Genomic DNA, 25,048 nt, shown 5'->3' on the forward strand with positions numbered 1-25,048 from the left:
CTAGCTCTTAGCTTTGCTGTGGGGTTATAGTAAAATGTACGTAGCGCAGACTTTTTCCACCTTTGAAAAACAGTTTAGCAGTCTCTTTCTTTAATCAAACTTTGCTTGGCAACTAGTGCAAGACCTCCTTTGGAAGTAACGCTGTGCTGCCTGTCATTCCCGTACTGTGCTCTGCCTGGCTGCAATCTCACGCCACATGGATTTACCTCATTAATGAAGTGTCGCATTCAAGTGATTTGAGATGTTTTAATTCAGTTTGAATTTATGATAATTGTACAGCTTGGAAGGAATGGAGTTTGCATGTACATCTGGTCTCAAAAATGTACTCATGAGAAGCGGCAGGTTTTGACAAGCATGAAGGGAAATGTCAGCAATAGCATCAGTCACTGCTCTTACGTGGTTAGCTGTGCCTTTGATGCTGCTTGAGCTCAGGGGATTAAACAGCCTTGCTGTGTACCAGGGCTCAGAAAAGTGTAGAAAGAGGTTCAGCAAGTACTACCCTCTTTCAAACACAGAGGGAGAGGAGCAGCTTGTCAGTACAAGTATTATTTAAGCAATAGCACTGTCAGCAATATTGACAGTTTGGGGCAAAGATTCAAGAAGCACTAGCTTTTGGTCAAACAGATACTAATCTTTAACAGCAGTTTTGTGACCAAGGCAAGTGAGGGAATTCCTCACGATTTCTCCTTTTGTTTCCTGATATCCAACAAATAATAAATAACTGTTGAAATAGATAACTTAACCTGGGCTGGTTTTTAAATCAGTGAAGAAGTTGTTTTCTAAAACACATCTCCAAACAGCACAAAAGTATCAGTTTAGCAGGAGTTTAACGGTACTGGTCTCTTCCATCATACCTATATAAATTCTCCTGCACCTTTGGAGTCATATATTACATACCTTGCTAATGAAAGCTCTCAGAGAGGCGAACACATGCTTAAGAGCTGCTTCTGACTGCCCGTTTTTGAGAAAAGCCAGATGAATATCAAAAACCTTCTTCATGAGTGGATTGTGGCCATCGTTGCTTAAAAGCTGGGTCTGGAAAGCAACAAGAGAATTGGTTTTGCAGAAATGTTGCGCCTGAAGCTGGAAATGACAGAGATAATTTTGCATAATTAATCACATCAATTCTTAAGCCAGATAAGGAACAGGGCCTTCAGCAAAAATTTAACCAATAAATGTGACAACCAGTACAAACTTACAGTAGTTGTTCAGAAGCTATTTTTATAGCAGAGAACAAACCAAAAATATTTTATCACTTTTGCATCACTAATTCCAAAATCTAACTCAATAATCTGTACAACTTTCACCAGTTGCCTAGATTTATTTTAAATAAAACAGGCTGTTACCAACAGAACACTGTTTTTTCCATTTCTTTTTATTTGTCTTGACAAGTGTTTCATTTGCAGCCCAAAAGAGAGTCAGAAAAAAAAAAAGACTATCACATCTTTTCACTGGACAGATTCATAGCTGCAGTAAGTCAGTACACTTCCCTTGTCTCCTGCAAAGTTTTGACAGTTTGCACCTTCTGGAGATATGGTGAAATGGAATTACTTGGTGAAATTGGAGAGGATTAATACAGTTTGGTGTCAGGGTTATCTTGCCTGTGCCTGCTGTCATCCTTGCAGCTGCTGCGCAGGAAGCCTGGCACATCATGGCCACCCAGCAAGGATGTGGATGTCCCACATCGATAGGAGATCAATAGTCCCTATCTCTTTGCCAGCCCAAGCTATCCTTCGCTGGCTCAGATTTGTCTTTTGACATCCTGTTGACATCTTGTAGCAGGGTAAGTTAGGATCCATACTTTTTAAATGAACTCATTTACTCTGTCAGTAAGAACAGCATCAGCACTTTTACTGCAGTATAGAGCACACTTCTGTGCAGTAACACCATACGACCATAAAAGCAGAAGTCTATTAAAGCGGAAGGGAATCCAGTCTATCCTGTGGTTTGAAAATCATATTGTTTTGTGGTTCAGCCATATTCAAAAAGAGGCAACTGAGAAAGTCAAGCAAGTTTTAACTCTTGCATCTAAATCCTTCTGCTGTTGCCAGACTTCTAAGGAGTAATTTAACGTATGCCAGGATGGCTTTTTTGCTCTGTAACAAAAAAGAGCAAAGGATATGAAGCGGAGCATATGATGACCTTTCCCTTCACGTTGTTCAATACATCTAAAAAGGAAATCTTCATTGTGCTTACTCTGAAATCCGGAGTTGTTCTTGTGACATTATGCAAGACACATTGCTATGAGCAGTATTCCTCCAACCACACTTTGAGGAAGAGCTTTTCTGGAACAGTATTTCAGTATTTTGCTGCCAGCCTGGGGCTCACTTCACCACAAAGGCTTTGATTCTTGTAGATGGCAATGACTGCTGGGAGTGTGAATCACTATATGGAGGATAAGACTTCTACCAGTGGTACTGGCCCTATCTGAACTGGTAACCACAGCTGGAATGCCTCAGCCCCAGAAACATTCAGCTATTCAAAGAAATCTGGGCCTCTCTTCTAGGCAATTTATGGTAGAAAACAGTGACTGTTCTAAGAATGCTAGACCTTCATTTCCCTTTCCTCTAGTCCCTCCTTTCTATATGATGTACATTTCCTCTTATTCTATTTTTGTAATGCCTACACTCATGTTATAATGGCCACGTAATTTTCTCTGGTCTTGCAGTTTTGAGGACATTGCAAGATTGCCTAAGTGCATAATTACTCTGAGACCTCGTAAAACACTCAGCATTTTAGAAAATAAACAAGCTGCAAATGATTTGTTTTTGTAAAGCCTTCCATAATCTGCCGCTCTAGGACAATGGATCACCAAAATCAACACACATACAGAAATACACCACACATTTCTATAATACTTTTGATTTCAATGCTGACCTTGAAACTCTGAGTGAAAAATGAGATGGTGTCCAGGACTGTCAGGCACACTTCGGTGGCAATATTGCCCTCCAGTAACGCCTGGTGCACAATATCTGCTTCTGAGGTGCCTGCATCTGTGGATGGAAAGCAAATCAGGAGGAAACAGTGTTCAACACTCCAGCTCCCACAAGATATAAATGCTGATATAGATAAGGTTCTCCCCTTGCACTACACTGGGTTTGGGAGATGAGGTAAGAATAGCAAGATCTGAATTTGCAAGCTCCATTCAGAAAAGCTGCCTCAGCCTGATGCCAACTGAGAAAACCAATGTCAGTTATTTCCCCTTAATCTCACTGTCTTTAAAGCCAGACAGAGAACAAGGTGTCCAAGTTGTATCCGCAGAGGAGAAATGGCAAGGTGCTTCAATGGGGCAAAACTCACCCATGCGGAGAGGCTGAGAGCGATCGTGGCCCAGGTCTCTGTGCAGGGCAGCTCTCCTGCCTGCCCTGCTCACTACCCAAACCAAGGTGTTGCCTGCACACACACTTGGAGCTGAGCCAAGGCAGGAGAGAGGAAAAAGTCATGCAAGTCCTAAGTCCCAGGGCTGATTTTTAAGGGGCTGACTTAAATGTCACCCCACCGATCTAGGAATGTTGCAGGGAGAAGCAGTGACCACTGTAATACTGCAGAGTTTGAATATCCTGAAGCAGCAAGCAGCAAGTGGAAAATGGCTACATGCAGTTTTCAGCAGGCTAATACTCTGTGGTGCCATCTCACTCTGCTGTACATACTGTGGTTGAGTGTGAAGGAGGTCTCCAAGCTGCCCAGATGCTGGAGCCGCACCTGCATCCCCCCAGCTCTGCTGCGGAGTGCTGGCATCGTCTGGGATTTCCTATCAGCTCCTGTGTGCTTCGATAACCAGGCGTCGTGCACCCTGCAAGGGGAAACGAAGATGGCAGGTTTGGATGAGCAGCAGCAGCCACACCACTACAGGATTCCATGAGGCACCAGGACGGTGACCTGGCCTCCCTCCAACGCACTAATCTGGTTTATCCTGGACAATCCCAGGGGGACTGACCAGGCTACCCTGGTCTTGCCTGCACCAGATGGTCCTAGAGCTAATGAAACAGCAGTGCTGCTGCTCAGGGAGCAGAGATGCAGCCGTGACTCGTGTCTCACCTGCAGCTGACTGCGGGGGACACTGCCAACTGGCGCGGGCATCCAGGAGCGCCTGGGGCTGGGGGTCTCATGCAGGAGCTGGAGGGGAGGGAAGGGGCGGTGTGCTAAGACGAGGGGACCCTGCTTGCGGCACGGCGCTGAGCAGAGTCCCGGCCCCGCAGGCTTCCTGCCTGCTTGGGTTTGCCCAGCGTGGGTGTGCATGCTCCCTTCCTGCCTCGGCTGCCGGCAGGGAGCACAGGGACGGCCCCCCTGCCCCGGCCCCAGACAGAAGAATACAGTACCTGGCAATATTTCTCTTCCCCACATATCTGAAGTGAAATAAACACACCCTAGAAAGAAAATAAAATATGTATCTGTTACAGATCCTGCAGATCAGGTACGATCCAGAACATTTAAAATCTACCCTGTCCTTGTCTGCAGACACACTCCTCTGTGCATGAGGGTTTGGGTCTGTATTTACAAGTCACTTGACCTCACACCCTCGGTTTCCAAACCCTATGGCACATCCCTGTCTCCTCACCCATCTGTTCCACCAAACCCACCACAAAGCAGAGGTTGTGCTGGTTACGGTGGGAGGCTGTGCCGTCAGCCCTGCTTGCCCGCGGGTGGTGGGACACCCTCTGCACAGTCTGGACTGAGCACAGCGCACTGCCGCTTCACCATGCTCCCTCGATCATACACCTTCTGCTCCTCAGAGAAGAGCATTTCATTACAACCTGGCCAGACACGTCTAGTACTGCACAGGACTGCATGCACCCTGCGAGGCACACCACACTCATGTCTTCTTCTTGGCCAATGCTGCCTGCACAAAGGTGCAGTGTTTGAATTGCAGCCTCATGATACTCACTCCAGAAGCACAAGGACATTGATCAGCTCTTGGGGGGAGAATTTGTTCCAGTAAGCTAAAAGAGTATCTGAAAGAAAAAAAAAGTGCACTGAGATTTTAAAAAAAATTAAAGGGGGACCTTACAGACCAAAACTACTGCTGATGGTCTCTTGTCTTCCTGGCTGCCCCCCAGTGAGCAGGAGCCACCAACCTTCAGAGATCATCTTCACAATGTAGAGGTAGCACATCAGGAGCGTCCGGATCTCAAACTGGTCCAGCCGGCTGCAGTGCGACACGCTGCTCCTCGTGGAGCTTCTGCGGATCTAACAGGACACAGATGTGACGTGGAGGCCAGTGGCTCCAGGTGCCTGGGCTGTGCCCGAGCGGAGCACGGGGCCAGATGCCATGTAACATGGGCACAGCAAACCTGGCACAGACCAGATGTGCCAGCATTCCTCCTGTCCCCCTACATGTGCACCCCCACAGCACCATGCTTTGGAGACATCTCATCCTTTGGGGCTGCTGCCCATCCAGTGATGAGCAGTCTGGAAATCCTGGACACATGGACGAACACTTCTCTGCCCAGAAAAAATATGTCTGGGCAGAGCACGATGGCTTATCCAGCAAAACGCATGGCAGCCCTGCTTTCACTTCCCCTGCTCTCTGCAGCATCTAAGCTCCCAGACATTTTTGAAGTCTGTTCTTGTCAAACAAAATAGTTCATTAGCTGTCACAGTTTAAAGCAAGAATCTAGCTTTCTGTTAAAGATGCACACTTCAAAACAAAATGTCAGTTATTAAAAAAACAGGAAATTTCAGCTTCAGAAAAGAACTTTTTTTTTTCCACCTGATTTTGGAAGTGTCTCTTGTTTTTCCTCCTACTTAGTGACTTAGGCAAAGATAAGTGAAATCCTGCCAGTGAGACGATCCGTGTGGGAAGGGCTTGGGCATTGTGTGGTGGGAAACACAACTTCTAAAGCTTTACCAATTTTTTTTGCGTTCTCTATGCTTGCCCTAGCTGTATCCTCCAACAAATGGATATGATTAAGCTCTAGGCAGGACACTTCTCTTAAAGCTGTGCCTCACATGTTTGGAGAGCAACCCACAGATCTTATTTGTTGTTTATACTGGGACAAGCTGTGGATGTGAGTCATAATAAAACAGAATTAAACATTCAGTTTAGAGTTGGAGATACAGTGCTATAGCCAGAACTTTGCTGTTGACCATGCCAAACTATCAAGTCAGCACACAACTCTCTCCAGGAAAACAGGCAATAAGCAACGTGTCTACCTCTGCAGAGCAGCGTTAAAGCTGTGCTCCTCCATGTGGCACTGTTTTTACATGGTTTTGTGGATATTGCATTCCCTAACAGAAAAGCTGTTTTCAATGACTCTGAAAAACGTACCTTCAAGGACGCAGAAGAGGACGTCTAGCTGTGGGGGAAGAGCTGAGCTGTAAGCAATAAGGCTTTCTGCAAACCCTGCCAGCAGGGTTAAAGCATGTGCTCAGAGCTTTGCTGAATATGAACAGTTTGATAGTCAAGTGTTTGGCTATACTTGGTCTTGTAGCTTTGTGATTCATGTGGGAGAGCTTGAAAGGCCCCACCTCTCCTAAGCATGTCAGGACACAGCCAGCAGAAGCCCAGATAATCTTTGCCTTGCTTGTTGTAAGGGCCAAAGTTTTTAAAGATGCACCAATGATTCACGCCAACCCAAGACATCTGGAAAGAACCTTGAGGAAAACCAGGGGCTGGTTTGCACAAATACCTGATTTCCATGTGTGCAATCTACCAACAAGGAGAGTACACCCTGTCTGAATAGTGGGGTCAGAGTTCTTTGTGGCATGACCGCAGTCACCTTCTTCAAGTTTGGAGCTGTAGTTATTAGCCTGTGCTGATTTTCCTACAAATACCTCATCTTCTCTTAAGTCAGCGGTCACTAGCAATCTCACACCATGGTGCCTTACCTCTCAGCCGTGTGTGGAAACCAGTTCCCAGCACCGTGCGCGGGGCACTGGCCAGGCTTAGACCCATCCACGCACAGGGAGCACATCTAAGTATGCACCATAAATGCACCATGGGAGCAGAGATTTTCCACACAGATTTTGCCTTTCATCTTTGATAAGTAATTTGTCAATGGTTATATTTTTGGTTCAGAGATGTTTGAAGAGGGAAAGCATACCAGAACTGTGAGTCTGACCTCCTCTGTTAAACATGAATCTGTTTGTTGCCAAACAGAGATATTTATAAGCTGGCTTTTGAGCGCGTTACCACAGGGAACTCCTTTTCCCTCCCTCTTATTTAACACAGCCCACAGATTGGTGCAGTGAGCACCGTTCTTTCTAACCCCAGATACATTACGTTTTCACTCTGATCCGGGGAACCAGTTGCCCCCTCTGAGTTCAGGGATCCTTTCGAGTCCTCTCGCTTTATTGCGTGGCCATTTGGAAGTGCTGCTCCGCAGGCTGAAAAAAACCCAAACCTCACAATTAACCCCTTTGCACTGGCACTCCTCAGTGCATCACGGACAGTGAGTGGAGGACGCGATTCGGACAGCACAGACAGGGCTTACCAAAGCCCCATGTCGAAAGCTGATTAACCTGGAAAGGACAGCTGCGGTGATACCACGTCCAGAAAAAAGCATACAAACTCTAAGAGGTCTTTTGGCAGATGACCATTTCAGGTTTTTGTAATGGATTTTGGGTTTTTGAGGCTGGTAATAGTTGCGTTCAAAATAATTGGGAAAGTTAAAGTTTAGAAAAATTAATTTACCTGGATCTTTGTCTGCAATCAGGCTGGATCTATTTGAGGAGGACACAAAACTGCACATGAATTCATCCCTGGATGCCTGTAAAGCAATATAAGGTTTTTGTGACCAACAGAAGATAACACCTATTCTCTTATATAAGAGAATAATGAAATAAGAAAAGGCAAATTAGAGCAGCTTTTAAAATGCAGATTTAAAAAAAAAATCTATTTCCTTACTTCCGTAACAAGGAGACAAATGACTTGGGGAGCAGTACAAAGAATAGCAGAATATATTGAAGTAAGTCATAGCAGTTTTTTCCCTTTTATTTTTCATCATTTGAGTTAAAATTTTGAATTGTTTTTCTCAAATGTCTTTTTGTTGTTGTTGTTTTGCCCCAAACAAGGAGGAAAGTCTAGTCTGCGAGGCTAAGCCCACCTGGGAACCAGACACAACCCTCACGCAGATGGGCAACTCCCCAGAACAGCTGCTGGAGTCCAAGGCTGAGTCCTGTTGCAACTCATTGCACGTGGAGGGACTTACCTCACCTCACTGCACTACACATACCGTAAAGAAACACGTTAAATGATAGCAAGCAAAAGGGCAGAGACACTGTACCCGGTGCTACAGACAGAACAAAGTCACAGGAAAAGCCAAATTAAAAGAAACAAGCAGATTGTGGGGCTGTGGGGAGAAGAAAAACACACTTATTTCTAAAGCTGAGCCTGGCTGCAGGCAGTGGAAGTCAAACAGGGGGTGTGTGGGGAGAGGAGGACCGAGGAGGAGGGCAAAGAGGCATTGCTGGGCTTTACTCACGGGGCTGGAGGCGGCCGTGCAGGAGTAGAGCGCCTCGCGGCTGGCCACGCGCTGGAGGTTCTCCAGGAGCAGCCCGAACAGCGGCAGGTAGAGCTGGGCTATTTTTGCCTGCTGGTTCTGAAAAAAGACAGGGAGAAAAATGTAGGTAAGAGCCCAGGCTTTCAATGGGGTGAAAAAGGGAAACTCTTGAGCCAAAACACATATACATATATATATATATATATACACACACACACATTTACACACTGTATATGTCGTCTGAGCACGTGGGTTGGTTTGGCTTCTCATCTCCACTTCCAGAGCTGCCAGGTAGGTATTACGCTTTTAGCAGCAAGCTTAGGGCACTCAGGGATTTTGGGGGCTGAATAACATTCCCAGTTATACAGGATGTGACAAACTAAATCCTGGATTTCCTAACTCTTTAACTGGCACTTCACTCACATGGCTTGATTTTCAAGTGCCACACCCAGAAGTAATTAAATAAAAACATTTGTTCCTCGCCTGGTGCTGGCTATTGCTTCCAGTCAGGAATTCTCCATAGCAAATGCTTCTAGTTAAAACAATTTGTAGGAACAGAGTAATTTGGATTAAGTGATACAGATCAAAAATGGTCTGGTTGATGTCTTCTAAATCCAGGGCTCTCTTGCATCCAATTCTTTTTTGTTAAAAACTTATTATTCTGGACTTGAGAGAAAGGTTAAAAAAAAAAGAAATTTAAGGCTTGCGAATTGAATGGCACATTTTGACTGATACGAGACTCTAAATTTCTCTTCTGATTCAGCATGACAAAAGATAAAAGAAATCTTGAAAATGCCCATGGGTTGAGGAAACCTTCTCTCGGCCGTTGATGGAGCCGGGGTTTCCCTGGCTGGAGCGAGACTGCAGCAACAGACCCTGCCAGCTCAGCCTGTCCTGCCCGTGATGTGGTATTTTTGCTCCCGTCTCGGGACACCAACTGAGCATCTTGCCCTGGCTCCAGGCAGTTTCCTGGTCACGCAGCCCAGAGCACAAAACACGTACAAAAATCCAGTGGGACAATTTTAAGGCAGGTGGTGTTTTTGAGGAGGCAGGGACAGTGCTGCACGCCGAGGGGGCAAACGGCTTCTGAATTAGTGTGAGGGTTTTCAGGCACTCAGGAGAGCAGAAACAGGCTGCCTCTGACCCAGTCTTGGCAGAGAGCTGGCAAATCTCTCCTGAAATATCAATTCTTGCCAACTATCATGGGTTGCAGTTTTGTTTCCAGGCTGTGTAAGTCATCGGGGATCCTCACTGCAGAGAAAAGCAAGTCCACCCCCTGCTCAGCCCTGCCAAACAGGCAGAGAAGGGAAAGGAGAGGAGCTGGCTCTGGGTCCATGCAGAGGGCAGGAGCCCTGTGCACGTTCAGGTCACTTCTCCCACCCTTTTTGCCCAGGAGGCTATCCACATTCCCACATAAAACCCAGGAATGCAGCACACTAGGAGCAATTTGAAGAGCTAAACTAAACAGAGGCATGTTTTCAGTATAGAGCAAGGACAGGTAGTGTCTGCACAGGTAGCTCAGCACTTTCAAGGACATATGGGTCAGCAGGGAGCAGCATCAAGAAAGAAAACAAGCCCATCTCCAGGCTCTTTCAGCAATACCACACACTGAGCCTCTGACCGAAGAAAGCTGGAAAGTACCCAGCAGAAATCCAGTATCTCATGAGAATCCATGGATCATCTCCTCTGATTCACTAATTAGTAAAATATGCAGCTGACTTGTAACAGAGATCAGTCCTGTTTCCTAATTATAGTATATTAATGCAGGATATTAATTTAAGCCCAAGACCAGAAGAACATTGACGTTGCTTAATTTTGTTGAACAGCCTCTTGGCTAATGACACTTTCAAGTTCCTTAATGGGTCAGGGCTTTATTATCTAAATACTCAGCATGAATAAGGGTGCTGCAGTTATCTGACTGCCTTGTTTGTGTTCCTAGATCACTTCTCAGAGCTATAACTGTAATGCCATAACTATCAGTTGCTTACAAAAGTTCCGTAAAAAGTAAAGAGAATACCCTTAGTGCACCTAAAACTTTGATGTGTGTTTTTTCATAAAATTCAAGAACCTTACTTTTAAAAGCCAACAAAATATGCCTGACCTTGTGCTGGTATCTGTTGTCGAAGGCGTGCTTTATCAAGAGGTTTTTTAAGACTGAGATGGCCGTATATCTGATATCGTAGTTGTCCTGCAAGGCAACAGAGGCTTCTCTGAGAAGCATCCCCACCAGGAAATGATGCCTGCAATACTCATCAGTTAAACTGTATTCAAGATTTACATCTGAAAGAAACAGCAAGGCAATGGTTAAGGGAACTGTTCCCAGGATCTGTTCAGAGCAAGACATAATGATCATGTAAGCCAAAACAGTCCGCGAGTATGGCTCATCACTCTCTCCCCTACAGTACACTGATCTTTTAATAAAGCCTGAACTGACTACAGTTTTCTCCACCACTGAGTTAAGTTATATCAAAGAACTTGGCATCTTCCAGTTCAGGCTAATCATTAATTTCAGCCCTCACCATTTCAGCAGCAGCTGAAAGAAGGACTTCTGCAGTGTGATGCTTTACAAAGCTTAGCGCTCCAAAGAGTAATCTGTAAAGTCAGAGATGGATGAAACGGGGAAAGACAGCACGACTTACTGCCTGGGGGCTGCTTTGCTCCTGACTGGGCATTATCCTGTAAATCCCCAAACTACCCAGGCAGCAGAGGTGCCCATCTCCACCGAGCAGCTGTGAGGGTGGCAATGGGCAGGGGAGACGTTTATCACGGTTGCCCAGCCCTAGCAGTGCCGTCTCTTGTTCCACATCCTCCGTGAAATCTGCATTCCTTCTTGCCAGGTCAGAGAGCAGAGAAAAGGCAAATAGTCCTGCTGGGATGAGGGATGCAAACAAGGACATGGTGCCAAGTGACCGCTACTGCATCCTCCAGAGTTTACACAGCCAGGCTTTCCAGCCCTGCCGCAAGGACCGGGGAGCCAGGGCAGGGTTCCAGGCAGCTGCTTGCCAGAAACTGTGAGACTCCCTTAGCTTCCCACCAGCAGATATTGAACATAGCTCCTTAAAAGCTGCACTGACTGCCAGGAGAAAGGCAGCTCAGTACCTAATCACCTTGGTTAACTTAACTTGTACCCTGCATCTCACGTAGATTCAGGCTATATACTGTGATCAAAGGAGCGGCTGCTACAAGGGTAAGGCATCATTTTCAGTGACTTGCCTGGATAATGCAGCAGAGAAGCGACAGAGACACAGATTTCAGTGCAGGGTGCGTGTGCACTCGGGCTGCTACGAATGACCTTGCCCTGACACTGTTATCTCTGCCAGGCAGCCCATGTGCCTAATCAGGCACCGTTTGACTGTTGCAGTATGGCACTAAGCCTCCCAGAGGGATAACCCCAAAGCTGTGCATTCTTCCCCCAAGGGTACAAATGCTGTCTGCTCAGCTCAGACTTTTTTTTTTTTAAAAACCCCACAGGTGTGAAAGTTTTTCTGTGGTAAGGCAGGGTGCATACACACAGCTTTGAAAATCCCAGCCAAAGGGTTCCAACAGCTCTGTGGCTGCAAAAGACAGTAAGTTTGTTGATTCATAAGTAGCATTTACTGGTTTGTGAAAGTCTGATTCAGAGGAAAGAGAAAGCAATCTGGAGCATTATCTAGCTTTCATTGTTAGTCATGTTAGCAAATGCCTAAGTGTCACACATCATGGTTATTTCATTAGTTGGATGCAAGCAAATTGATTGGAAGCTGCATGTTTAATTTGACATTAGAGGATTCAGTGATCCCAGTTAGACCTACCTACTGAAGTGAACCGTTCCACAGCGAATGAAAAAAAATCTAATTCATGTGTAAAAAGAAAAGGCACAAATAAAAAGACAGCAAAAATAAATCGGAATAAGTAATGCTCTAAATCTTGGAGAAATAGGACAGTATGTCATGTTTTAATATTATTTGTAAGGCTGTTGCTTAACTCCCAGCTTCTGTCAATCTCTTGGGTTCTTTGCTATCACAAGATTGCGAAAACAATTCTGTGCTGCTGGTTGTGAGGACAAGCTCGGGGTTTGCTCTGGCTGATGAAACACACATGTCCCCCAGGCGAGGGACGCAGACCAGCAACCAGCCTTATTAGGTGAGACGTTTCAGAGAAACTGCTCCAAGATGCAATGCTCCAGCTCAACAGGATGTGGTCACAGGGATATGCTCTGCCTGCAGGCCCGTCTGCACCAGCTTCTGCTGAAGAAGCCCTCTTTATCCACCTTCCTGGGGGCTATTCCTTCTTTTCCCAGAAACAGAGTAGTAGGGGGCTAGGCACATCCCCTCTCTTCATTCAAGTAAGCTGATAAAGAGGTGAGGCACGCCAGCAGGATATCTCCTTGGTGATGTGCACATCATACCTCCCCATCTCTGAGCCTGCTGTCCCCTGTAATCACAGGTCTGTCCATAAAACCAGACAAGTTTGCAATGGAGATGCATCACTACATGCCTCTACCATGGCAGGCAGAGCACAGGCACTACTGCGAAGGCACTTCTGCTACCTGAGGCTAGGCTGCTTTACTGTCAAGAGATGTGTGAATGACAGTTGCTACCACTATTTTAAAATATATATCTTAAAAATAAAACCACATCTGGTAGGTCCTAGTCACAGTAAAACAGAGGAGGAACGATGAGCTGCTCTTAACAGCTTTTCAGTTTAACCATCGCAAATGCAAAGGTAAATGTTAACCAAGAAAGAGCGTCCTTATGTTACCATGCCACTAATAAGCAACAGGGAGGCACTGTGGTGGTATGTTTTCCTCTTTCTCAGCCATTCCTAGCAGTGCACTTTGTTAAACTATGCCAGGCGAGTAGCCAAACTGATGTAAGTGTAAGATTAGCAGCTGGTCCAGAAAGCTCTAAGTGGTCAGAAACATACCAAAATAAGGGAAACTTGACAGTTTCTGCTTCTTCTGCCACCTGGATGTAAAGGGAACCACTTTGGGATTTGTATGACTGCACCCTGAGGCACCACTAAAGATCCCTTTGCCTGCATCAGAATAAATCCACTGGGCTTTCACACGGGGCACGGTGGGGGGAATCCCAAACCTCACCCTCCACTCCGGTACTTATCTTGCCAGGCTATTAGCACCCAAACCTGGCAATCTTTACTGTATTTATCTAGCAGAGATGAGAAATTAGGACACAGAGAGAATGAGGCTATGTCTACAACAATCTTAGGAGGCCAGCGAGGGCTCAGCGCTGTGTGCCTGCACCGTCATCAGCAGCACAACTGCAGCTATCCACGCTCGCACAGCGCCTCAGCTCAGCCCCTTGCAAACCCCATCTGCCCCGTGGTGAACCAAAGGGCATCAGGACCAAAGGAGACACGGTGTGACAGCAAGAGCAGCCTGGATACGTGCTGGTGCCACAGTACGTGTGCCCTTGGTATGCACTAAGGGTTGGCATGGGCTCAAGTTCTCCGCTGGCTGCCTTCAGCCCAGGTTTGAGTACAAGCTTGAGCGCACTGTGCACTGCTATCCTCTTGTTCAAAACGAAAGCAGAAGGTAACCTAAATCACCTTCTTGTGACCACAAAGAGAGCTGGCAGTGGAGCAGTGAATTCAATCTGTTCTCCTGTATCTCCACTCTCTACAGCACCAATCGATGAGACACCCGACTTGTCAGGGGATGCTGACACTCGTGGGAACAAAGAATTACACTTGCACAATTTGTGTATTTACAGAAATAGGGGCAGTTCCTTTTGGATATTGTTAGTCCCACGCAAACTTAAATATACTGAAAAGACTGATTGCATACCATTCTAGAGGAAAATGATGTGAACCTGCCAGAACAGCATCTTTTTCTGAGGTTAATGTAAATCAGGCTAACCAGGACATATATTTCCCTGACACCAAACAAACTCCATCTGGACAGAAGCCATCATGACTAATAAATTATAGCTCTCTAGCCAGTCTCTTGAGAAAAAACATACCTTGAACTCTTTGCAGCTTGGGTTTGGAAAAGGTCATTGGTAAGTTCAGAGGAATGTAGTGCTCATGATTGCAAATGGTTTGAAGAAATTCAAACTTGTATTCAACCAGCAGCTGAGACAAAAAAAAGACAAATGCAAACTATGTTTTCAGTTTGACTCATTTGCTTCCAGTTCAATGTGTTTGTTGCACAAGGACTGGGGAATCTAAATAGCATTTGGTGAAACTCAGTAATAATTGGCAAATTTTTGTGTTGTTCCCCCTAAGTGTCAGTGCATGTGGCTGTCACTTGGGACTTCTCTACCTTTTTCATCCAGACTATTAACCAATCTCTTCTTAGTTCTGACTCTTTACATTGGTTTAAAGCTTAGCTGCATACAGGCTCTTGGCCCAGACAAAGAGAAGGCCTCCAGAAGACTTCTGCCTCCAGAAGACTTTGCAGGAACAGTGTCTAAAAGGCCTCCGGGAGTCGTATAAAATAATCGCTACAGAGCTTTGACTGATGTAGATGTGTACAACTGCAAACCACCTTTCAAGAAACATACTGCTTACCTTAGGGTCTTTTGGGCTGAATCCAGAAATGTAATCATTTATCAAGTTAAAAACAAATCCTCTGTCCATAAAGGTCAAACAACGCTGGAGAAAAAATAGCAACGTATGACCAATCATTAAAAATAAAAGCAATCATCCTAAATCATCTCCATTCTATTGTCCTGCCAGCAGCCAGATTTGATCCTCTAGGCTGCTGCTGACTTTCTAAAATGTACTTGATCCTATTTCTCTGAAATTAATTGGATGACCTCACTTAAGTCTCCAGTGGACAATAGAAATATTTAAAGTGAGAGCACACATATTTCCTCTCAGGTTTGGAACAGTTGCTAGGCATGACTGAAAACCGTAGATAACATAGAGTATCATAGTGTCTCTCTTGGAAAGTGAAAGTTTCTTTCCTAGGAAAGCTTATCCCCTCTGCAGTTTTAATCACTGAAGAAACCAAAGAGATGATAAAGTACAAACACATTTGTTTGCTTGCTGCTCATTTCTAATTGTTTTTTTCTTTTCCTGATAAAAGCCTGGGAGAAGGAAAGAAACTGCTGACCTTCAGGAAGTTAGCCAAGCTAAAGTTGACATTCCTGGACTCTTCAGGGATTTCATTATAGCGAATGGTCACGTGAGGAATGATGGCGAGCAGCAATGAGTGCAGGGCGTGCTGGTAAGAGTCGGGGAACCGCTGGCCTCTGGGCAGCTGAAACCAAAAGCACGTCGTACAGTCAGTGCTGCAAGCGAGCAGCTGGGGAGAACCGAGCACAGGCACAAGTTCACTTTAGCATTTGTTTATGTTGTTTCCTAACAAAACATTGGCACAAAGAAAGCACTGCCTGAAACTGCAGTAGCTGGTAACAGAAAAGGAGGCTGCATGAGCCATAAGGAGATCTGGAATTTTGAAATTACAATTGAGAGTGAAAAGAGGAAGAAGGGAAAATAAAGTGGGGGGAAAAAAAAAAGGAAAGATCTGGCTACCCGTTCAGCTTGTCAAGGTTTTTTTTAAATAAAGAGTTACATAGTTTTTTAGAAAAACTTTTGGAGGAGAGTTTGTTTGTGATGGCTCTGTAATGCAGCATCAAACAAATTTATATTTACCTTGATTTTGTTTTCTTCCAGTAAGTACATTGCCATTGACTTCGCCAGTGCTTCAAAGAAAAACCACGAGTACTAGAATGAACAAAGAATACTATTATTTTTCTCAGCAGGATCAAACATGTTTTACTATGTGGGGAAGCAGCAGTGTGGGAGGGAGAGCTCACAAAATGACATTTTGTAAGCACAGCTGTGGTTGCACAGCTAGCTTGGCATGGGTGCCTTTGCTACCTGGAGGAGTCCTGCCAGTCTTGGGGTGGGAATAGCTCCATCCCCTCTGGACCCCAATGTACCCTGCAAGGAGCCAACAGAGTTTGGGGTGCAAGCCCTGCAAAGGCCCAGAGGCAGAGACTTAGTCTGGCCGCTGTGAGTCACCCCTCGCATATGGCTTGAAGAAAACAGATAAAATGAAAAACCCTTTGCTGTGTCCTGCCATGAGCCTTAACACAGCCAGGTTCCCCACAAGAATTCATCTCTGTTTTAAGGGGAGAACCTCATGGACGTGGAAACGAGGCGCTGCCCTGGTAGCTTTGATCCTGTGGTGGGTTTGGACGAGTGAAAGTGTTGGGCTTTATAAGAGACCCCCCCCTTTTCCTCCCTTCCACCCTTGGCAGCCAAGTGCCAATACTTCACCTTGAGTAGCTTATTGATGGCTAGAAAATCTGCTGACTGCTTCAGGATTGTGGCCATGGAAAGGACCAGGATTTCATGGGTCATCTTCGCCTGTGTGACACTGGGTTTCTCAGCTCGAAAGACGTACTGAGGCAAGAGGAACAGCATTAGCAGTGTGCCTGCTCCCAGCAGGGAGTTTTGCAGACTGATGTGTCATGACTGACCTTTATAAAGGAGCGCAAGTAGTGGTCTAGACCTTCTTCATGGCACTTGGACACGATGTGCAGAAGAACCCTGGGGAGAAATGTGGTTTGTGTTCAGCATGCAATGCGAGGGCAAGTTCCTCCAGCTCATGAAAGCAGACACCATCTGCGTCCTACCCTGCTCAACCCCAAAAGCCTCACTGCTGGCACAGCCTGATCCGCAGAGTCAGGACTTGCAGGCTACCACCCCTCACAGCTCCTGTGGCTGCACCACCCTTGCCACAGCACAGCCCCTCGACAGAGCACTCAGAGCTGAGGTGGCCAAAGCCTCTTCTCCACTTTGGTGATGGACCAGGTGTTGCCCAGACCAGTTGCCTTCAATGCTCAAGGTTCCCTGCACAAGGAGGTGAGGTGGAGCATTTCTCTGCGGGGCACATATCGCATTCTTTGGCCTCCATGCATGCCAGGATTAAAGCCTGCTGCTACTTAAATTCACGTTGCAGTGAGCATCAGGCACCTGAACAATGCTCAGGTGTTAGATAAGTCGAAAACAAAAATATTAAGTTAATCTGCTCTGCACCCAGTTCTCTTTGACTGTATCTACGGACCTGCTATATGGAGAGCAAGCCCTCCTGCACATGCTACAGATTCATCCGCACTGTACAGCTTATCATGTGTTGAGTCTGTCCTCACTGGGAGCCCTTTCCTAATGATATTACAAGTGACAATGAACAACTATACTACTACATCAAGTCTGCAAAATGAACACAAAAACTCCACAGAATCTCTCCTGAGAAGTGGGGAAAAAAGTCTCCATCGTTGTTATACCCTGATACCTTCCTGTATCCCCTGAATTTATTAATTCTGGAAGGCTCTTTTTTACTCAGTTTACATCATATGCTCCTTGTTACATGCACTGGATTATTTCTGGGCTGTTGCCTTGCAGTTCACTGGGGCCACGCAGACCCTGGAGAACATGCCAGCCCTCTGGAAGCACTCCAGGCGGCTGATGAAGGCAGCGAGCACTTGGTTTCCCCAGCCAACATTAGGGATTTACATTCCAGTCCCAGCCAGAGGGAACAACAAACTATTGCACATTGTCACAGATCCAACAGGCCAAACCACAGGGAGGAGTTTACACGTCATTTATCAGATAAAGTAGGTTTTAAATTCCACTCATGAAGTCTGGATGAGAAAACAGTTGTCACTAAACAGAAAGCTTTTGACAAACTGGAAAGCATCAGGCCGAGCTTTGAAAAAAAATCTCTGGAAGTGAAGACAGGAGCTGGTCACCCAGCAAGGAGCCGGCGTCACTTGTTCCCCTGTCCCTGCCCTCTGGTGATTCAAGCAGAGCGGGATTACAGTGCTCCGCAGAGGAGATGTCCCCACAGCCTGCACCCCGTGGCACAGGGCCGTGATTGCAATGGGCCCCGCATCTCTGGGGACCAGGGCTCAGCCTCCAACCTCTGTTTGCATGGCAGCGAGATGCTTTTGGTACATGGATGCACGGTACCTCCTGGAGTCAGAGAGGGACCTCCATGGAGTGGCATCCAGCATCCCCCTTTGCACTGCAGCACTTAGAGGAAGAACCACGGGAGGAAGACGGATGTTTTAATGCATCCGTCAGTTTAGGGGTGTCGTGGCCAGAGCTAGGCAGGAAAGGCGCTTTCGCACCTTTTGCTCCCCGTGGGCCCCGCAGGGCCTGCAGGCAGCAGCCTTCCCGCGGGGCCCAGGCCCTAGCCGGTGCTGCCCTCTTGGGGCCGCAGGCGCGGCACAGCACCGCGAAACAAACGCCGGCCGGCTCCGGGCCGGGAGCCTGCGCCGAGACGGATGCAGCGCCCGCTTCCGCGGCGTCACGCCGCCAGCGCCAGGGGAGCGTAGCGGCCCTTCCGACGCCGGGGCCTGGGGTGCGGGAGGGGACCCGGCGTCGCTCCCGCGGGGAACCACGTCTGCTGCCTGCAGCTGGGGCGGGCCTGGCGGCTCTGGAGCCTTTCGACACCCCAGTAACTCGGCCCCCGGAGCCACCCCAGCAGCACACCCGTTTTCTTTTGCAAAACAAACCGGGAGTATCTTTAAAATGCCGCGGTTTTCCCCATGCGGCTCCCAGGACAAGGGCTCCGCGCTGCCCCGTGCCACCCAGATGGGGCAGGAGAAGACGGCGGCTGGTGTTTCACAGCACGGGAGCGAGCAGCAGGGGACAGCCAATGCTGTCACTTAGCACCTTGTACTGGGAAACCACACCCCGCTTTGCACTGTAGTTTGTGGCTTTGCGTTTGTAACTGAAGAAAACTGGATGGTTTACCAGACACTCACATGGTGCAGTTGACAGCTACTTCATCTTCCTGGGTCACATTTGTAAGGACTCTAAATAGTTGCATAAGAATTACAGGTAGAAACTGAATCATTACTTGGATCTCCATGGCGTGCAAACACTAAAACAAATGTTCAAAACACAGACACTTTTAGTTCAACATTTTGCAGATGTTAAATATTTATAGGCCACAGACATTTCTGTGGCAATAGGACAGGCATTAGCAAATGCTTCAGGGTGTGGGCTTCAGCCTGCCAGAGGACAGGAGAACTTGGACCTGTAGCAGCGCTTACTGCCTGCCTTCCAGCTGACAGATCCCAGCTGCATGCCTTCAGGAAGCAACATGAATCACTCATGGCAGGTATTAATCCTCCTCTCAGATATGCCCAGGTAGCTATGACTTAATGAGGGGTCACATGCTACAATTTGACCCCAATAACCCAGAATTTAAGGCTGAAGTTTTGCTCCCAATTCTTCTTGTCACTTGTGACAGTTTTTTGAAGTGACTAAGTCCCATTTTCACAAATGCCTTTGGAGCATGGAAACCTGATGCCTGATGACTTCCAGTGAGACTTTTCTCCAAAGAGCATAGCTTGCTATCAGAAATGGGATTTAAGTGACTTGGTGAAGGTCAAGATCATCTGGTGCATACACTCTCCACCCATCTCGTAGAACTCTTTTGCCTGAATCTCACGAGTCTAGGAAAGACAGTGCATTTCATTTTCAGTTTTCAAACCTGCAAATCTAATGAAACGTTCTTAAATCTGTATCTAGTTATTTAAATTACTGAAATTATTGAGGTATTGGTGGTAAGAAGCCCTCCCTTGTGGTTAGCATGTAAATATCTCCCTATCTGCAGGCTGCAGCGAGGTTAAAATGCCCTTGACGAAATGCTCACAACAAAGCAACTGTTCTTTTAGTGCTTGGCTTCAAAACCTGCCATTATTTCTGTTTCTTAAAATACTTGTAAGTTATCTGAAACACACCCAGTAACTTTGTGATGATAAATCCCCACCACTGGAAGCGGAGCTGTTGCTACGGCAGCACTCTCAAAAACAGGCAGTTATGGAAGGAAACAAGGACAGTAAACAGCCAAGGAATATATTCCCTGCAGAAGCCTTTGCTGGATCTGCTCCAAGGCCTTTACTCATGCCGCGGCGATTGCCGAAAAGCTGGGTCTGGGTCACAGGTCACCTGTGGTGAAATTTAACTAATTGATAATCACACAGATCTTTTTTCAGCCTGAAAAAAAAAAGCCTGTTTTGAATGGATAAATACCTGAAAACAAGGAATTGTGCTACAGTTTAAAGGTTTGAATCAGATCTAGGGCAGCAAGGAAGGAGTGCGCGAGCCCACCAGGAGGAGGGTTTGCCATAAGCACGGCAGAGCGATGCTGACTACTTGTTTATCTGCTGTGAAAGGCAGTGGGAAGCAGCACACAGATAGCAGACAGTTGTGTCAGTAAGCAGACGTAAGGATCTTGCACAATGCACTGGTCCCAGTGCTGCAGCCAGCGTGTGTTCCTACAGAGCAGGGCTCTGGGTATTTACTGATGGTCCGTAAACACACAAACGAAGCCCACCAACAGGCACTGTTCACCTTTAGGTATTTAACAAGCTCTCCTGGGACTTCCTTAGCTCCCGCCTGAACCAGCTGGCAGTACTGGAAGAATTTGTGCAAGTGCATGTCCTGGAAGAGAAGAAAACGAAGTTCAATGCAGCAGCCTCAATATTTGTCAACCTCTACTCTGCAGCTTACACCCTAAAATCTGCCGACATACTGCAGCAGTGGGCCATGTCCCTAGCAAGGCCCATGTCACTACCAGTGGCACTCTTGGTCCCCAGCTGCCGTCTCCCAGGACTACAGTAGTGCTCCCTGCCTTTTCCAAAGTACCCAGCCACTGCCCATCCCCTGGCTCCCAACTAATCTTGAGATTAAGCACAAACCTGCCAGCAGTGTTAAAATTCTCCTGTGGTTGCACTACCCCGAACCCCAATCCCTGTCCAACACTGGCCTGGAGAAGTGGGAGCCCTTCTCTCCCAGCTGCGACTCCTCGAGTCTGCCTCACCATCTGCCTCACTAACCTCCTACTGTCCATCTGAGGCAGACTCTCCTTCCCATGCTTCTCCATTCCTCTCCCTCCTCCTCCAAGGTTAAATTTTATTACTCGGTTATTTAACCCTGAAAAGCATCTGGGAATGTAATTTGGTGGGGAGTGGAACTACTGTGCTGCTCCCAGTGCTGTACAGAATCGGTAAGACCCTAAACCAGGTTTAGACAATGCTGGAAGTGAGTTGCTGCGAATGTAAATGCAGCTGATTACATCCAGCACAGGACAACAAGCCCTGCCAAGGGCATTTCCCCATGAGCAGTGCTGACAGGAGGTGCCCCAGAGCACGTGCTGGGAATCTTTGCTGCACATCACATGAAGCTTGGGGAAGTCCATCACTACCATAAGATGGCAGAACACACAAGGACTTGGTAAAATAGCCTGAACTGGCTTCAAAAGGAAATGAGGACTCTTGTGACTCTTGTTTTCTTGTGTCTGCTGCTGTTAGAAAACTTTTTTTTTTTTCAACTCAACAAACAGTCTAATATTTGGGGGAACCTCCCATTTCCAACAGTTCTTCTCTCTTTTGCATCATCAAAGTAGCTCATTTGCTCAAATGTTTCCTTGGTCCTGCCAGTTACAGTGAAATTGGCCAAGGAAGCATCAGCCTCTCCCTAGGCTCATTCACTCACACAACTGTCTCATCACATCCGGATGGAGCAGATCTCTGCAAGTAATCCCAGACCTGCTGCTACAGAATTATCTCAGTGCTGCTCTGCAAACACAGGTACCTCTTTCCCACAGCACCTATGGCATAGCAGTAGTAGAGATACAGCAGTTGCTTCCTCTGCATTTGTGTTGAAAGTCTTTAAGAATGAGGTGCTTGACTTACCTGGGTGTAAATGGTCGAGTCCAAATGGATTCTGATTTTAAACAGTGGCTTTGCTCCATCCACCCACTTTGCATCCACGCTGGGCTGCTGTGAACAGACAACATTCAAGTACTTGGTTTCAGACTGCAGTGAGAAGGTGGCTCTGTGCAGACAGACACCTGCTCAGAAGGTTCGGGTTGGGGTGGAAGAACGGGCTCCCCCGCCCAGCACAAACACCAGTGACGTGACTGCAGCCATGGCAGGGCAGAGGGGTCCCTGCGAGAATGTGCACACAGAGCACGTGCCAGCTCTCCTGCTCTGCACCATCTGCAACAGCCCAGTCCAGCCTGCCACAAAAATATTCCCTGCAACCTATATAGCCACGGAAAGTGGAATTACAACTGTCCTGTCTCCTGCCCCTCAGAACCTTAAGCTTTGGGGGCTGCCCTGCAGTAGGAATCTCTCCAGCTGAGCAGAGCACCAACAGAAGCCCAGAACTTACAGTGGTAACAAAAGCTCAGCTTTCCTATTCCCTTTATGTTTAAGCCCATTTTAAATGGCCTTCCTACCCTTCGTGACTCTGTGTCTCCGAGACCCAGGTAGCCAGGTGGAAGGTTGGATGAGACTGGCAAATGCCGCTCCAGGGTGACAATCCGTCCATCCTTCAGCAACGGGACCCAGGCATATCCCACTGCAGAGGCAACCAGTGGACCAGAGTTAGCAGACACACAGCGATACATATTTAGCTCAAGCTCCAAAAAGAGCTGTGTATCACCCTGAGAAAATCCAACTCACAGTTGTGCAAGTGGCTTCAACGAGGCTGAGAGTGACCATGTCAGCCTTGTTAAAGCACGTTTTACGCGGTGACTTGGTGAACAAAATTCAGACACAGCTCAACCACGATCAGGAGTGGGTTTGAGGGGCAGAAATGGTGTGCAAGCCTTGTGCACCACGACGAGGGTCCTTCAGTTGCCCGAGGACCGGCTGAACAGAGAGGCATCCCAGCCAGTGGGACCTGGGTACCCTCAGTCTCTTACACATGCCTAGTGTTGGCAGGATCAGCCCCTGAGGCCCTGATCTCACACCAAGTTTTTGGTGGTGATTTGACTGACAATAGCACATTCATGCAAGCCAAGGCAAGAACACACAGAAATAGCTGTCAGATTACAGCAAAAATTTGAGCTTTAGTATACACTAAAAACATTGTGCTTTATTCCAGTTTAGACCCATGATTTAAGTTAGGTTGCTTTCAAAAAAGAAAATTCAGATAGGCTAGTATTTTAATCAAATATTTTTTCATGTCCCTACATTAATTTTATCTTGGATTCTTACACTCCAACAGAATCAATTTAAGCAGTGAACATACCTTGAGTTTCAACGGTGTCCTGTTTTTTCGATGTTGCCTTTGTATTAATTTCACAGCTGACATGATAGAAGGTGAAAAGCAAATGATGCTTTTGATGGAGGTGAATTGGAAGCTCAATTTTAATCTAAAATGATATCATGATAGATAAGACTGTATTTTTAATTGTGGAGTAATATTTTAAATTCTATTTTATTTCACAAATGCTATGTTGTATGCAGTTACACAAGACACATTCTTACCCATCTTAAACAACTCCTGGCTAACATTTTCATCACATTTGCACATTACTTATTAATGGGGGTGTGTGATTGGAGTGCACAAAGCGTGACAGTAAAGACAGCAAAACTGGCATTAAAAATTGACAAAGTCTCTGGCTTTGCTTAGCCCTTCTACTGAGGTGAAGGGCCGATGATTATTTTTGCCCGTATTTCACCCAGCCCTGGAAAAAGAGATATCCTGAAAGGCCCCTTGGCTTTGCAGCTTCCAGGAAAATCTGTTATTTCCCACCATTTTGTTTTTACCTCGTCGTAGAACTCTGGACTCTGGTTGTGATGCAGCACGGCAGCATATGCATTTGTGGTCAGGAGATGGCCTCCGGGTTTGCCATATATACACTGGAAACACAAATGAAGAGCTGGATTCAGGGTTGCTGCCACCCTAAATTAGCCGGCCAAATTAATACTGCATGGAAACTCAGTGCTTTCTTATTGTCCTGCTTAGCCTGGCTGGCATACAGTACACAGCAGCGAGCCCCAGGTCCCCAGAAATAACAGGTACCCACCTTTAACGGCCTGGCATCAGCTTCATCTGAATCCCTGAACTCCACACAGACAGCAATATTCCTTGCCTGAAGTGGGGGAGAACAGGAGGATGAGCCATTGCCACAGGTCAGCAGCATCACCCCAGACCACGCCGAGTCTGACGGCAGCCTGCTCTCCAGGTTGCTCACCTTTGCAAACACCTTCTGATTCTCATACTTCAAATGCAAGGGGTAGACGTAGAGGTGGTTTTTGTAGATAGTGAAGGGATAACAGTATTTTGCAACTTCTGGGACAAGCTCCTCCACTTCAACTGCAATGTCCTCACAGCTCTTCTCAAAAGGTTTTATAGGAATATAAGAAGCTGTGACACAATCTAGAAGAGAAGGAAAGCTTGGCTAAGTGCGCACCCCACAAACATGGGAAGTACAGCCAATGTGAAAGGAAATATGTGGGTCTGAAACTCTGCTATTGCTCTCGAGCATCCAGTTCTCTTCACATCAGAGGGTCATGTGTGTTGACCAGGCAGCAGGACTTGGACCACTCCCGTTGAATGATAAAAGGAAAATTCTCCCCTTGATCATGCAACATCTGTGGTCCCCAGCTGCATTAGCAATACTGAGAAAAGATGGGTGCACAGGCACCATGGGGCTCTGCTCTCTTTGCCAGTGGGGACTGCAGAAATGGCACTTTCCTGTAGCTCTGGGCAAAATCAAAGGGTCTTGTGAACTACCCATGTCTGGGCAGAGATGGCTGCTCTGCCCAGGGCCTGCACCTTGAGACTTCCAGGAATTCGAGTCATTAAGTTACTGTTTTATAAATCATGCAAACGTCACCTGA

General features: G+C 46.7%; 1 protein-coding gene across 6 annotated transcripts in view; it reads right to left on the reverse strand.

Moving 5' to 3' along the window:
- The window catches only part of DOCK11 (dedicator of cytokinesis 11), an 86,991-nt gene that overhangs the window by 23,853 nt on the left and 38,090 nt on the right, over window positions 1-25,048 (reverse strand). For 2 of the 6 annotated variants that reach the window (XM_072876875.1, XM_072876879.1), the window contains exons 17-42: window positions 24,400-24,584; window positions 24,232-24,297; window positions 23,972-24,064; window positions 23,451-23,574; window positions 22,654-22,775; window positions 22,106-22,192; window positions 20,763-20,852; window positions 19,166-19,284; window positions 16,874-16,943; window positions 16,671-16,796; window positions 16,041-16,112; window positions 15,499-15,645; window positions 14,952-15,035; window positions 14,402-14,513; window positions 12,233-12,271; window positions 10,543-10,721; window positions 8,424-8,540; window positions 7,634-7,709; window positions 7,223-7,326; window positions 5,076-5,187; window positions 4,886-4,952; window positions 4,320-4,367; window positions 4,039-4,116; window positions 3,651-3,793; window positions 2,878-2,993; window positions 898-1,035 (exon numbers count right to left, since the gene is read on the reverse strand). In XM_072876875.1, coding sequence (XP_072732976.1) covers window positions 898-1,035; window positions 2,878-2,993; window positions 3,651-3,793; window positions 4,039-4,116; window positions 4,320-4,367; window positions 4,886-4,952; window positions 5,076-5,187; window positions 7,223-7,326; window positions 7,634-7,709; window positions 8,424-8,540; window positions 10,543-10,721; window positions 12,233-12,271; window positions 14,402-14,513; window positions 14,952-15,035; window positions 15,499-15,645; window positions 16,041-16,112; window positions 16,671-16,796; window positions 16,874-16,943; window positions 19,166-19,284; window positions 20,763-20,852; window positions 22,106-22,192; window positions 22,654-22,775; window positions 23,451-23,574; window positions 23,972-24,064; window positions 24,232-24,297; window positions 24,400-24,584 — 2,714 coding nt within the window. The remainder of the gene's footprint in view (window positions 1-897; window positions 1,036-2,877; window positions 2,994-3,650; window positions 3,794-4,038; window positions 4,117-4,319; window positions 4,368-4,885; window positions 4,953-5,075; window positions 5,188-7,222; window positions 7,327-7,633; window positions 7,710-8,423; window positions 8,541-10,542; window positions 10,722-12,232; window positions 12,272-14,401; window positions 14,514-14,951; window positions 15,036-15,498; window positions 15,646-16,040; window positions 16,113-16,670; window positions 16,797-16,873; window positions 16,944-19,165; window positions 19,285-20,762; window positions 20,853-22,105; window positions 22,193-22,653; window positions 22,776-23,450; window positions 23,575-23,971; window positions 24,065-24,231; window positions 24,298-24,399; window positions 24,585-25,048) is intronic. The other 4 variants (XM_072876876.1, XM_072876878.1, XM_072876877.1 and 1 more) reach the window with 4 other exon arrangements.

The sequence above is a fragment of the Ciconia boyciana genome, chromosome 12 (genome assembly GCF_034638445.1).
Source record: "Ciconia boyciana chromosome 12, ASM3463844v1, whole genome shotgun sequence".
NCBI classification, from domain to species: Eukaryota; Metazoa; Chordata; class Aves; order Ciconiiformes; family Ciconiidae; genus Ciconia; species Ciconia boyciana.